A 13,157-nucleotide genomic window follows, 5' to 3' on the forward strand; every position below is an offset into this window, starting at 1 on the left:
CGAAACCAGGCATTCCAGGGTAAGGAAGGTCCCGCTCAGCCTTCCAAGGAAGGTCAGGTCAGGTCGACCATTTGAAACGACACTAAAGTAAATGAAGAAAATAAAGAGTTGCCCCGCCTTTTTGTGTTGGTTGGTTTCTTGGACCGTGGTTGCCTTGGCTCTTGTTGACGCAGTAGTACCAAGCAAACGCTGGAAGTCAAAACACGAACGAAACACGGAGAGGTAGTGGGAGACGGAGGGAAGTGAAGAAGAAGATGGAGAGTGGAAATGGGTGGAAATTGGATGTTTAGGTAGAGAAGTAGGGAAGAAGCGTGAGAGGATAAGGAAGGTGAGCTTAGGGAAGAAGGGAGGAAGAAATGGAATAGGAGGATGGAGAAGAACAATAATGGGTACTTTGGAGGGAAGAGAAGAGGAATTGGGGAAATTGGAAAACGTAGAAAAAGTAGAAAACCGTCATTGGATGTGTTTTGTGGATACTGGTGGATGTTCTATGGACATGCTTAGACGAAGCAGAAGAAGCAGAAGAAGTAGAAGAAGCAGGAGAAGCAGGAGAACTGGGAATGGAAACCTGGAATTCATGGAAGCTTCTTCTTTGACTTCTTCAGACCTTCGAATTTCAAGTGACGGAACGGAATAAAGTGTTTTTTAGAAGTATTTTTGAGAGAGCTAGGGAAGAGAGGTTTCCATGAATGGCTGCAAAACGCCCTTCTGACATGTCTGAGGATGTAAAACACGACCTCAAACGGCCCCCACTTGACCAATATCCATGCAAATTACGTACCTTCAACTTCGGCCTTCGCCTAACCCAGACCATCCACTTAAGCCATTTGACCTTTCTCTTCCTCCCTTCCTGGTCCCTTTCGTTGGTTGAATAAGGTTCGTTTCGTTCGCAGGAGTGCGAAGGAGGCGCCAAAGGCACCCAGAAAAAGGCACTGGAAAAGGAGAAACACGATAGAAGGACGCACAAAATATACACCAAACGGGCTAGCGAAAAAGGAGCAACGACGTCATCGGCTGGGTTTACTATAGACGTTGAAGGCACCAGGAAATGGGTATTGGGCACTGGCTATTTGGTGTGGACCAGTTCCGGGGCCACTGTGACCGGAATGGGTTCGTTTTTGCCGACTACAACCACCGAAACTTGGAGCAGATCCTACCGGCTTGGAGGCAAGGTGACCCCGGCCTGGGCTAGTTAACTGGCCGGTGTAACATGATGAATTGACCGGCTGGAGATCAGACCCTCGGGCTGACAGTGGCCTGGGCCAAAAAGACCGGGGGCGCCTAGACTCACCCTCGGAAATGGCAGCGACGCACCACTGACGCACAGCGGTACTGCAGTGCACATAACCTACAAAGGGACGCATGCCGCGAAATCTCAATGGGAAATTTTTTTTTTTCTAAACAAAATAAATCGGCAGGTTTCGCTTTCCCACCCCTATATAAAACGCCAATTCCCCTACATTTTGAGCTCTTTTTTTTTTTTTTTTTTTTTCTTCAAGGTTCCAATCTATAGTCACTCCTTCTAAATCCCTCCCTAGAAAGAAACCTCACCCCTAGCCATTCTTTTAAAAATGTTGTTCAAGAGCTTCGTCCAGGCCGCTATCGTCGCCTCCGCCATTGCCCAGCCAATCCAGCACCAACACCACCAACACGAAAAGAAGGCGGTTGTTGTCACCAACTGGAACACCGTCTTCGTCACCCAGACCGCTGGTGCTCCTCAGCAGGAGGAGTCTCAGCCAACCGCTGAGGCCCAGCCAGACAACGAGGCCCACGCTGCCGGTGTCATTGGCGACCTTATTGGTGGTGGTGACTCTTCCAGCTCTGCCTCGTCCACTGCCTCCACTCCTTCCAAGCCAGCTCCATCCAGCTCTGGCTCCGACTCTGTGTCTATCCCATCCTCCACTGGTTCTTTCTCTGGTCCAGCTAAGGCTATCACCTACTCGCCATACTCTGACGACGGTGGCTGTAAGTCTGCTTCCCAGATCAAGAAGGAAGTTCTGAAGTTGTCTGGTTTCGAGACCATCAGACTTTACGGTGTCGACTGTAACCAGGTCGAGGCTGCTCTTTCTGGTTTCGCTCCAGGCCAGAAGCTTTTCGCCGGTATCTTTGACGTCCACCAGATTGAGAAGGACGTTGAGACTTTGTCCAAGGCTGTCAAGAACCACGGTGGTTGGGACGTTGTCAGCACCGTCTCTATCGGTAACGAGTTGGTTAACGCTGGCCAAGCCACTCCTTCCCAGATCGGCAAGTACGTCGAGTCTGGTAGATCTGCTTTGAAGTCCCAGGGTTACTCTGGTCCTGTCGTCAGTGTCGACACCTTCATTGCCGTGATCAACAACCCTGACTTGTGTAAGCACTCTGACTACATGGCTGTTAACGCCCACGCTTTCTTTGACGGTCACATTGCCGCCAAGGATGCCGGTGACTGGGTCTTGTTGCAGCTCCAGAGAGTCTCCAACGCCTGTGGTGACTCCAAGAAGGTTTTCATTACTGAGACCGGCTGGCCAACCAAGGGTGACTCTAACAAGGTTGCCATTCCATCTTCTGAGAACCAGAAGAGCGCCCTCCAGTCTATCTCTGACAAGTGCGGTGACTCTGTCACTTACTTCAACGCCTACAACGACATGTGGAAGAACCCAGGTCCATTCAACGCTGAACAGTTCTGGGGTGTCTACACCGCCTAAGTCAATAAAACGTTGAAGCATTTGCACTAGTAGGTTGCTGCCAAGCGCCTTATTGAATACCCTTCTTGTTGTCAAGTGTTTTTTTTTCTTCCCAAAACAATCTCGCGTGAGATCTTTTTTGAATACCTTTTATTGTTTACTTTACTTTTAACCTTCATGTAGTGTTTACCATTGCCTAATTCGGTGCTGCGCGTCGAACGTGTTGTCAAAATTTGCGTAGCTAAGCGAGCCTCGAAGGAGTCGACACATTCGTGCACCCTCGGAAGTCACGTGGACGTCACATGATACCACCCATACAAAGCGTTACCCTTCTCCCCCTTCTACAACCTCTTCCTAAAGTAGTTATATTAAAACATGGCATCTGGGTCACAAAAACCCAGAATTGCTAATTTACAAAAAAGCCGTTATCAGTGTCTTAGACTTGACGCTGCAGGGACGACAACCACACCTTACAAGTCCAAAAACCACAAAACATCAACGGCTGCAAAATACATCCAACAACGTAAGTTGACGGTTTCAGATTTTTCTTACCAAGAAGAAACCACACGGTGGCACGCAGGAGGCCAAGAAAGACGTGCTGGCACTGTTTTTGGCTTTAAAGTTTACAACAAAACGCCAAAACCAATAACACTTGTAGTCAAGGCAACCAGCAACCTTCTCCAAAGCCTTAGAGGCCGAGGAACTGTCTTCTGGCGGCAATGCTCTCGGCATCGTGGAAAGCCAACTTCTCCATGTGGCCTTCCTTCAAGTCGAAATCCTGTTCTGGGGTCCACAAACCGTTATGGGCACGTGGGAACAACACGTCCACCAAGTCAAGACGGTCGTCTTCAAGTGCATCCCGAAGTCTGTACAAGTAGTCGTTGATGTAGCGCACAGAGCTGCTGGTGACCTTGAGAATGTGGCCCACAAAGCCTCTGGTGAAGCCCAACTTCTCGAATTCGTCAAAGAGCACACCAACGTCGTCTGGCTCCAAAGTGGTCAAAAGCTCACGGGCACGGTCAATCACAGAAGGCTCAAAAGCAATAAACTTGTCTGAGAACAAGGCAGTCAGCAGAACATCACGAGGCAAGTAAACCATGTACTTAGCCCATGGATCCTGGGAATCAGCGTCAACCTTTAATTCAAGAGCCTCGAAATCGTGGCCATCCACTGAAGCACCGCCCAAGTTAGGGTGAATGGCGCTATGGTCGGTTTGGTGGATTCCCAAAGCACGTACGTCTGGGTTGACCAAATCATCTTCGATTTGCACTCTTCCAGCGCCCACACCAACTTGACGAAGCGCATCGTCGATATTCAGGTTCTTCACCTCGCCAATCTCTTCGTCAAGAGCTCCCTGGCCCACAGCCATATTGGCAACGGCTGCAACGCCAGCAGAGTCAAGCTGGTGAGTAAGATGGTGGCCGTGGTGGTGGCCATGGTGAAGCTGGCCATGGTTCCGGGCCAACTCGTCAGCCAAGAAGGCCTGGTCCTGAGGACTCATATCCATACGAACCTGGGAAGCCTTCAACTTCTTGGCGGTAAGCTGGGCCTTCTTCTCGCTCTTGGATTCACGAGAAGTCAAGTTCTTCATTGGCTGAGGACCTTCCTTGGTTTTAAGTGCTTCACGGTAGTAGTTTCTGAACCTCTGGAGTCCGTACACTCTGGCAAACTTTCTGTAACGGTCTCTCCAGCTCAGAGACGAGTGAGAAGTGTTCTGGCGAGCAAACTCGTCAAAGAACGAAATCAGCACCGAGAAGTTAGCCTCGTTAAGCACGCCATCTGGAAGCCTGGTGGTTTTATCCTCGGCAGTCTGCAACGTCTCCCTATCCTGAGTGCTAAGCACATGGTTGATAATACTCTCACAGAGCGTGTAGTCGTCCTCGGCAGTAAACCTGTTCTTCATTGTTTTGGCCAGACTCACAGGCACAACTTGTCTGTTGCCCTCCTCGTCCAAAATCAACCGGTCGTACTCATCCGTCTTGTACACATACTGCAACTTGTGCTCCAAATGAGCCCTGTAACGAGACCTGACCGAGTTTCCCGTATGGCCCTTAAGCAAGTCGTGCTGGGCCAACTCCTCAAAGAACTTATGTGATGTTCTGAACCGAGGCTTCAACCTCACCTGCTCGAGAATATACGTGTCTGCCTCCTGAGTGAACTTTGTCGTGGACTTTGGAGGCCCCTTCGCCTTCTTGTTCATGGCCTGGGCCATCGCCTTGGCTGTACGTACATCCTGTTCGTCCAACTCGTCCGCAGCCCTCTTGGCTGGGTTCAATTGGTACGGCTCCAAGTAAACAGAACCCCCCTTGTTCAAGTAATCGTCAATAAACTGAAACAGAAACGTCGTTCTGCGAGCAACAGGATACGACGAAAGCTGCACGTACAGATTCTTATCAGCGTTGACTTCACTAAGCTCAATGTATCCGCCATTCTCCCGGATGATCTTCAGGTACTTTTCCCTGAGCGGATCCTGTGGGTTTATATAGAAGGCCATGGGCAGGCCCGAGTCGTCGGTAAGCAAGTTGGGTACCATCATGTCAGACATGATTGGAATGGCTGCAAATAGGTGTCTGGGTGTGTGAGGCGTTTGGGTGTTTAGGTTTAAGAGAGGTGGTGATGTTTTGATGGTGTAGGTGTGCGGGAACCAAAAGGGTGGCCAGATACCGGGGTCCGCCAGGGCCCCGGGAGCGGCCGCCTGAGCAAACCAACCGTGTATATATAAACAGGCAGGGATACTTAGCTGGGTGGGCCTTTTTCTGGGAGATTTTCGACGGTTTTGGTGGATTGGGGTTGGGTATGGCTGGTTTTGTTGATGAATACTGCATATAAGGGACCAGTACTAGTAGTTACCCTTGGCTAGTTGGGGGAAGTTGGCATTGGAGGGGTTGGTGGCAGAAGGGGGAGGTTATGGGGTGGCTGGAGAGGTGTGGTGGAGGTGATGGTGGTGTCTTTTTCTGGGAAACGTGGCGTGGACGGGTGGAGGGATGGGAGTGGGTGGAATATATAGAGGACGAGGAGGGAAGAGGTTAAGGGAAGTGGTTGTGGGGGATGAAGGGGAGGGAATTACTTGGATTGGGACTGGGATTTGGGATTTGGGATTGGGGGTTGTTTGGGTTGGAAAATAGCAAGTGGGGTATAGTAAGGGAGAGGTGCTGGTGGAGTGGTAGTGGTGGTTCATGGATGGTGTAGAGTGGCTGGGAGTGTTACCAGATCGGCTGTCACTGGACTTTCCTGGATGGGTTTTGGCTAAATAATTAGTCTAGGCAGTGGTGATAATAATCTAGGACGTTATTTGATGATAACGGTGGAGATATTTGACGATCTGGATAGGGAAAGGGGATCTTTAAGTGTTCATCGAAAGATAAGTAAGTGAATGTTTATCTGAAACGAAAGTTATCAAGAGCTGTAAAAGGGGAAATTAAGGTGCCTTTTGAAGGTCTGATGGATACTAATAAGGGTTTGAGTACACAGAATAGATAAGGTAGGCTTGTAGAGGAGGAGTAGAGGGAAGACACAAATTATGAGCTTTAGTTTGTCAGATACCTCAATATTCATTTCTATACTTTTGAAGAGAGTGGTAGTTTTGAAAGCGATATAATTCTCTAACCTAGGTTTAGTATAATCTGAGATATATGAGGAGCTCTGCTGGGTATTGGGTTCAGACAACTCAGTATGTATTTGACCACTTATAGCAGAGACTGGTAATATTGATGACATTTCATTTCAATAAGGTAATCTACATTCGTTAAACTTGTTTTACTGGTTCCCAGTTATCTATGGTGGTATGTATTTGATGCTTTCTTACATTGAGAGCCTAGGAGTACACAAATACCACAAAGCAATCAAATTACATCAGCAAGCTCCCCAAAACCTTAGATTCTCCAGTTTCATTCAGCGAAGAATCATAAAAGGAAAAAGCAATGTTTCGAATTGGATATATATGGTCTATACTTTACCATTACTTAACCTTCTGATACAACCATCACCAACTACCACCAACTCAACCCTCACCAACACGTCACCACCAAATACCAACACTTACCTACTCCTTGTTTTTATAAATTTTTTTTATTTTTTATATAGGTATGCTAATGATCCACCGATCCGTCCATGCCTCTCCAGGCACCATCACCGAGCTCAAGTTCCATTCCTCCCCACTTGAACTCTCCCAAAGGCGAAGTTTTTTTACCAACTCCAAAGGAGTTGCCTCAAAAACCTCTCTAAATCGAACCAAAGCCACAGGCTTTCGCTCTGAACAAGGAGTTTTGAAGCCATAAGGCTACACTAAAGCAGCATTTGGAGACTCCTCAATCTCCAAAGCCTCAAAGGGGTTGTGTTTCTTGATGTTGGAGCGCCCAGACATCGAAGAAGCAGCGGTATAGGCCGTGACAGAACACTTGGTGTGCTTTGTCATGGTTTTAAGTGCACTGGGGATACTAGGCCCCACAAGAGCCTTAGCTTTGGAAGGCTTGGCTCCAGTATACACTGTAGTCCAACCGTCATCGTCAGACAAAGGTTCAGGACTAGAAAGACCAGAACTGTCGCCAGAACTGAGGTCAGAACTGGTACAGCTAGTACTAGAACCAGTACGTTCTGACATCAAGGCTCTGGCTTGAGCCATGAAGGCTTCGTGCTCCTCACGGTCTCTGGCGTCCTGGTCGTTCTGCATTTTGAAGAACATGGGCCTGAAAATGCCCAAAAGGATCTCTTCAAGCGTGGGAGGCTCCTGTTTCTGCTGGAGTCCCAAGTGGTTCAGTACAAACCCGTTCAGGTACTGGTCCAGGCTGGCCAGCGGCTGTTCAAAAGGCTTACATACGTTTACCAAAATTTTACATTGTTCCAGAACACTCAATTGAGGTTTAGGAGCATTTTTTGGCTCCTCTTCGGCCATAACAGCCTGAGGGTGTTTAGAAACGTTTTCAAAGCCTGAAGAAGTAGTAGGTCTGGCAGCCTCAGGCGTACCGTGGCCCAAACAGGCGCTGATTTTACTAGACATACCAAAGTAAGGTTTTTTTAATACGGCTCCAAAGGTAGAACCTTTGAGTGGAGCAATGAAGGTGATGTCCTTCAAGTTAGCTGGGATGTAAGACGAAAAGTAGCTTGTGCGTTGCATTGTGAAGAAGAAGTTATGAAAAAGTGGTTGAAGAGGAAGAAGAGACTCAGGGAAAAACCACGTCTTTTTATATTTAAATTCTGGGACAACTGGCAGGATTGGTTTTTTAGGGAAGTATAATTCTGGTTTGTGTTGGAGGGAAAGTGGAAGGGAAATGGTTGCGAAAAGGGAAACCCCAGTAGATTTGAAACGGTGGATAGGGAAAGTTAAGCAGGGTCCAGCGCCTGCCGATTACGGCTGAGCAGAGCAAAGGAGTTGGTTTGGGGGTCTACGGGATTTCCTGGGGGTTGGCGAAAAGTGGGAATATTTGGAGTGGTAGGAAAGTGTTGATAATGGAGGGGGATAAGGAATGGGAGGGTGGTTTCCACCAGTGGCTGGTGGAAGAAGGGTGAAAAAATAGGATAATATATTTAGACGTACAAAAGAGGCGGGGGCCCGTTTTGTAGACGTTTTACCGTTGGACTGGGATGTGTGGTGGAGGATATACTTAGGCAGTGTAGATATATATGGTTTGGAGGGAGCTCACTGAATGGGACTGGAGGAGGGGGAGAGGAGGGGGTAAGGGCTTTTTGGGGTTATTGTAAGGGCAGGGAAAGTGTTTAGATGGAGATCGTTCTTTGAAGAGGTTCATGGGGAGTTATATGGATTGGGTACTGGTAGATAACAGTGGGTACTGGTAGATGACAGTGTGTGAAAGGAAGAGATAAAAAGGGAGGAACAAGAAGTGGTTGAGAAGTTTAATATAGACGCTTTTAATGTAAATCTGTTATTTGGGTAGCTACATCTTATATACTTGGCGAAGTAGCAGTGTAGTGTTCCCCAGCTGTCCATATCTTAGACACTAAGAGAACACATAACTACTCAAAGTATAAAGAAAGCCAACAATTGTCTCTAGCCCATATATTAATTAAAGAGTATATTGAAGTAAGTAAGGCCTTTTTTTGGACTCCAAAGAAGCTATTTCTGTGGATGCCATATCCCACTGGATGATACTACTTCTATTACTATAGCTTCAACCCATAATAGACAGACAAGTAAGTAGAGGCGTAAGAAGGTAAAGTACGCTCCTATAGCATCCATACTGCCTTGGAGATTGCTTTAGTTTCCCCTGGATGGGTAACTTCTGTCATATAGTGTTTGTCATGGATATCTCTAGGGTACTTAGAACCAATAGTATAACCAAGCAACTTACTCTTATAGAAATACAAGAAAATGATACAATGATGGAGCTACATGAGCACTCACCTTCACCTCCACCATCACCTTTGCTCCAACCATCCTACAACCCCTTTTCGATGAATATTAACTAAACAATGAAAGACAAACAAAACACCATTCAGCACGGGGAGATAAATCTCTTTAGCTGAAGCATCAACTTCAACTGCAAGACCTCCCGCATTTCCAAACTTGATAAATCAGATTCATAAGATCATGACATGCAAATGCATCAACACTTCTGCTGCACAAGAGCTTCCTTGTACAACACGTCATCTTTACCCTTCGCCTTTTCTTGCCAAATCACCATGGCACTCAACTTGCTGCCTTTGTAGCATCCAGAATCAAGACCCTTGGAGAACTTCTTGAGCTTGAGACCTCTGCCAGCATCGTGTCCGTAGTACACAACAATGGAACGGTCCAATTCTCCAGCCTTCTGCTTCTGGTTCCAGATCTTAGACCAGGAAACAGCACGCTTATCGTCTGGATCGTCAGTGGTCTCGTTGTAGTTTGGAGCGAGATACGATCTCATTTCAAGACAGTCCTCTGGGTCCTGTTCATTGAGATCAATAAGCGCATCCCAACGAAGGCCAGCGTGCACGGCAACACCTTCAGCAGAGCCAGTCTTGCCCTTGTTCTTCTTTGAGTGCAATGGCACTCTACCAAGCTCCTTCATCACAGGACAGTTGTTGATATACTCCACATGTCTCGGACGAAGCTTCTTAGCAAGAAGGAACTCAGGATCGTCATTAAACTTGCCGAAAACGTTAAACGTTGGCGAAGTTCCATTCACGAAGAACGGCTGAGGAAGACCGTGGTACTTGGCATAGTTCTGAAGAACATAGTACTCGTGGTTGCCCATTATACAAGCAACGTCGTTGTCGATAAGATATTCAAGCACCTTAAGTGAGTGAGGACCTTTGGTGATAAAGTCACCCAAAACAAGAAGCTGATCCTTGTGTTTTCTGTACTTCACCTTTCTAAGCAACTTCTTGAACTCTCTATACTGACCGTGAATGTCTCCAACAAGAATAAGTCTCTCCTTGCTCTTCTTAGCAGAACTCTGCGAGGCATCAGCTTCAACTGCAAACTCCTCAAAGTCGTCCTCGTTGTCGCTATAGCTTTCCTCGTCTAAACTCTCAAGACCCCACAGACTCACGGTTTCACTCAGCACCGGTGCCAAAACAACGTTCAATGGTTCCACCTTGTGGATACCAACCAACTCCTTCGTTTCCGGAATGAACATCTTAGGCAAAAGAAAACAAAACACATAAAGAAGACAAACGGCCACAAGGGTACCAATCGTGATGAGCCACTTTTTGGTGCGACTGGAAACTTCCCAGCCAACCTCTTCGGCGACTATGTCGTCATCTTGATCTTTGGTAGAGCTGTAGCCCTTCTGGAATCCATTCTTCAACTGTGTGCCCATAAAATGTGGTTTTTGTGGCGTGACGAGTTTTGGAATTCAGTGATTCTTTAATAGAAAGCTTGACAATGCATGCTGGGTATGAGATGCATCGCGTATGTGCAGGAATTACACACGTGCGTGCCCACATTCTATCTTGCTCTCCCGCTGTATGCAGGTGGCGGATAACCTCCTCCCCCCATTTTTGCAGCCAATTCTAACCTCCACCGACTCCTTCCGGTCTTTCCACTTCTTTTTGTATAACGAGCTTGCGGCTGAGTAATTCTCGTAAATCTGGGTTCACATTCACTTCGTAAAGATCCCCGCCTTCGTGGCGCTGCAGATTTTCCCGATCAATAAGCGCAATCATTCTCTTGAACCGAAGGAACAACAACTCGGCACGAGTCAATAAATCATTGAGTTTCATTTTTCCGGAAAGCTCGTTCATGTACTTCAAGACCTCGTCAAAGCGTCTCAAGTTCTGCATGATGATTCTCTTATTGTCGGAAAGAACAGACAATGCAAAGAACAAATGGAACTGACTGGAGTAGTAGTCAGTGAAGAGAACTTCCCATAAAGTCAAAACATCGTCCCATTCAAACTCACGCTTGTACCAGACAAGAAGCATACGGAAGAAGAAGAACAAGTCAGTTGATTCACACTTCTCCAAATGCTTGAAAAGATCAGGAAGCATAAACTGCAAGAGGCCATTGAGCACATCCATTTGATGTTTCATACCACTTTGATCTCTGACAAAGTTCCTTTCCATTCTTTCCATGAATCCACTGAAGGCCCAGAACGACAAAACCTCGTCCTGCAAGATCACATAGATTGGCGAAAGCAAGTCTGTCATGCCCTGAACGTAACCAAGGTTGACGTTGTACTCGTTAAAGGTTAACAATATTTCACGCATGGCGAATAAGTGTGGGTTCTCGATATGCGCAAGGTCCCACTCGCTCTCTTCCTCGTCTTCGTCTGGAGTTTCAGGCAGTGACTCTCTCGTATCGGCGGCACCAGCATCAAAAGAATCAGCAATGTGCGCTGACAAGTTGGGAACATCAGGCTTCTTTCTTTGGAAAAGAGGCAAGTGGCGGTCGTTTCTGTGGATATCCTTCTCGATACGCAACTTCTGGTCTTTCCAGAAAGGATCCTGGCGTTTCTCCTCGTCGTCAACCCACCTCTTTTTGTAGTCATGGTAGCTCGTTTCAAGGCTCTCACGAAGAGTCTTACGGTCTGCCGCAGACGAGTCCCAAGGGTATACACCAAGCAAGAACAACCAGGCTTCTTTCCTTGTCTCTTCTTCTAAACCGCCGTGGAAGATACGGAACTTCACTTCGTCCACAGTCAATGTAAGACGGCCCTTGTGATCAAAAAAACCGTCCCATTCCACCTTACTTATAGGTTTCCTTCTAGAAGCGTTGCTGATTTCCTCTGGCGTCAAAATCTCCAGCCCGTCACGAAGTTCTTTGTTGATTCTATTGTAGACTGAGTCTTCCAACATAAACTTACGCTGGGAGTTCTCAGCCTCTTCTTTAACCTGAGCAGCCCACTTAGCCAAATAGACCCTGGCACTATCGAAATCATTACTGATCTTCTTCACCTCAGGCTTGCTCAAAACCAGCTTGACCACAACCTCAGGCACATGGTCATCGACCATATCGACAACCAGGTTCTTTGTTTTCTGACCAAAAGAAGCCACAGTCTCCAAAACACGCCATTTGGCCGTGGCAAACATCTTATTCACATCTGGCAACTTGAAAGGCTCCTGTTTCTCCTTCTTTTGCTCCTTCAAAGGCGCAAAGTTGGCCAAATCAGAGCTCAGCGGGTCCACCAAGTACGCCGAAGGCTCCACGGTCAGCTTTTCCACGTTTATATACCTCCTGAGGTTCTTGATAAGGTCCTGGCCGCCCCAGAACATCTGGCCGTCCTCGCCAAACGGATCAAACAGCTTATTCATGAGTTTCTGGCGCTCAAGAGTCAGCGGCGACTCGTCATCATGAAAAAACACCGCAGGCATCTTCTCGCCCGTCTTGGTATGCAAAATAACCGATCCGTACCACCATCCCAACGATGGCAAGCGGACCTGGATCATATAGACAAGCTGCAAAGGCAAGGAGAAGCAGTAGCCTGCGCCCGAGCTCTGGGGAGGTCTTCTAACGGATCTATTGATATCCTTAGCCTTTTTCGGCGTTTCAAGCAGCAACTTGCCCATTGAGTCGATCACACACTCAGCCATATCGACCTCCTTGTAGACCTTAAGTTCTTCAGCAGAAAGCATGTTCTCTGGCGTATAACTAAGCAAGATATCCTTATTGGTAGAAGGCCCGAAGGCCTCGAAAGGGACACAAACCCAGGCACGTTATCTTTATTAGACGACGACGGGTGGAGGTACGCCTTACTTTTGGCGTACAAGAGCTCAACCTTGCTCATGATCGATCTGGGATGAGATTAGTTCAATTGATTGGATTGGATTGGGTTAAATTGAATTTAATAAAATGTTAGTGAAATCTGAAAATCTGAATCTTGAAATTTGATGATTTGAAACCCCCGTGGCTGCTTTCTCGCTTCGTCTCCAGGTGGTTCGTTTATCAGTTGACTAGTGGCAAGGGAGACCGCACGGTTTTTATATCCCGGTCCGTCTGGGGTAACCAAAAGGAGGAGGGAGGGAGGGAAGGAAGTTGTTAAGGAGTTCGATTGGATGTAAACAGACGGGTTGGCTCTTTGGGGCTCCAAAAATCTAAGGCTTTTTTTTTTTACGGGG

At 47.2% G+C, this 13,157-nt stretch overlaps 5 protein-coding genes across 5 annotated transcripts; 1 reads left to right on the forward strand and 4 right to left on the reverse strand. All coding sequences in view use genetic code 12, as the record gives it.

Annotated features, from left to right (window-relative positions):
- Positions 1–1,571: 1,571 nt before the first annotated feature.
- Positions 1,572–2,684, forward strand: MP65 (putative family 17 glucosidase; the record flags this gene model as incomplete). Its single annotated transcript, XM_025488462.1, has 1 exon — positions 1,572–2,684. One exon carries the CDS (start codon positions 1,572–1,574, stop codon positions 2,682–2,684), a length of 1,113 nt encoding a protein of 370 aa, XP_025343124.1.
- Positions 2,685–3,351: 667 nt separating this feature from the next.
- On the reverse strand, positions 3,352–5,208 carry RAP1 (DNA-binding transcription factor; the record flags this gene model as incomplete). The annotated part of the gene is made up of 1 exon (XM_025488463.1): positions 3,352–5,208. One exon carries the CDS (start codon positions 5,206–5,208, stop codon positions 3,352–3,354), a length of 1,857 nt encoding a protein of 618 aa, XP_025343125.1.
- Positions 5,209–6,942: 1,734 nt separating this feature from the next.
- On the reverse strand, positions 6,943–7,776 carry CXQ85_004856 (uncharacterized protein; the record flags this gene model as incomplete). The annotated part of the gene is made up of 1 exon (XM_025488464.1): positions 6,943–7,776. The coding sequence occupies one exon, from the start codon at positions 7,774–7,776 to the stop codon at positions 6,943–6,945; it is 834 nt and encodes a 277-aa protein (XP_025343126.1).
- A 1,447-nt stretch (positions 7,777–9,223) lies between these two features.
- On the reverse strand, positions 9,224–10,420 carry CXQ85_004857 (putative serine/threonine-protein phosphatase; the record flags this gene model as incomplete). The annotated part of the gene is made up of 1 exon (XM_025488465.1): positions 9,224–10,420. One exon carries the CDS (start codon positions 10,418–10,420, stop codon positions 9,224–9,226), a length of 1,197 nt encoding a protein of 398 aa, XP_025343127.1.
- A 193-nt stretch (positions 10,421–10,613) lies between these two features.
- On the reverse strand, positions 10,614–12,826 carry GYP7 (Gyp7p; the record flags this gene model as incomplete). Its single annotated transcript, XM_025488466.1, has 2 exons — positions 10,614–12,728; positions 12,755–12,826. The coding sequence occupies 2 exons, from the start codon at positions 12,824–12,826 to the stop codon at positions 10,614–10,616; spliced, it is 2,187 nt and encodes a 728-aa protein (XP_025343128.1).
- Between the last annotated feature and the right edge of the window lie 331 nt (positions 12,827–13,157).

Source organism: Candidozyma haemuli, assembly GCF_002926055.2.
Source record: "Candidozyma haemuli strain B11899 chromosome Unknown H_2014730914, whole genome shotgun sequence".
Lineage (NCBI taxonomy): Eukaryota > Fungi > Ascomycota > Pichiomycetes > Serinales > Metschnikowiaceae > Candidozyma > Candidozyma haemuli.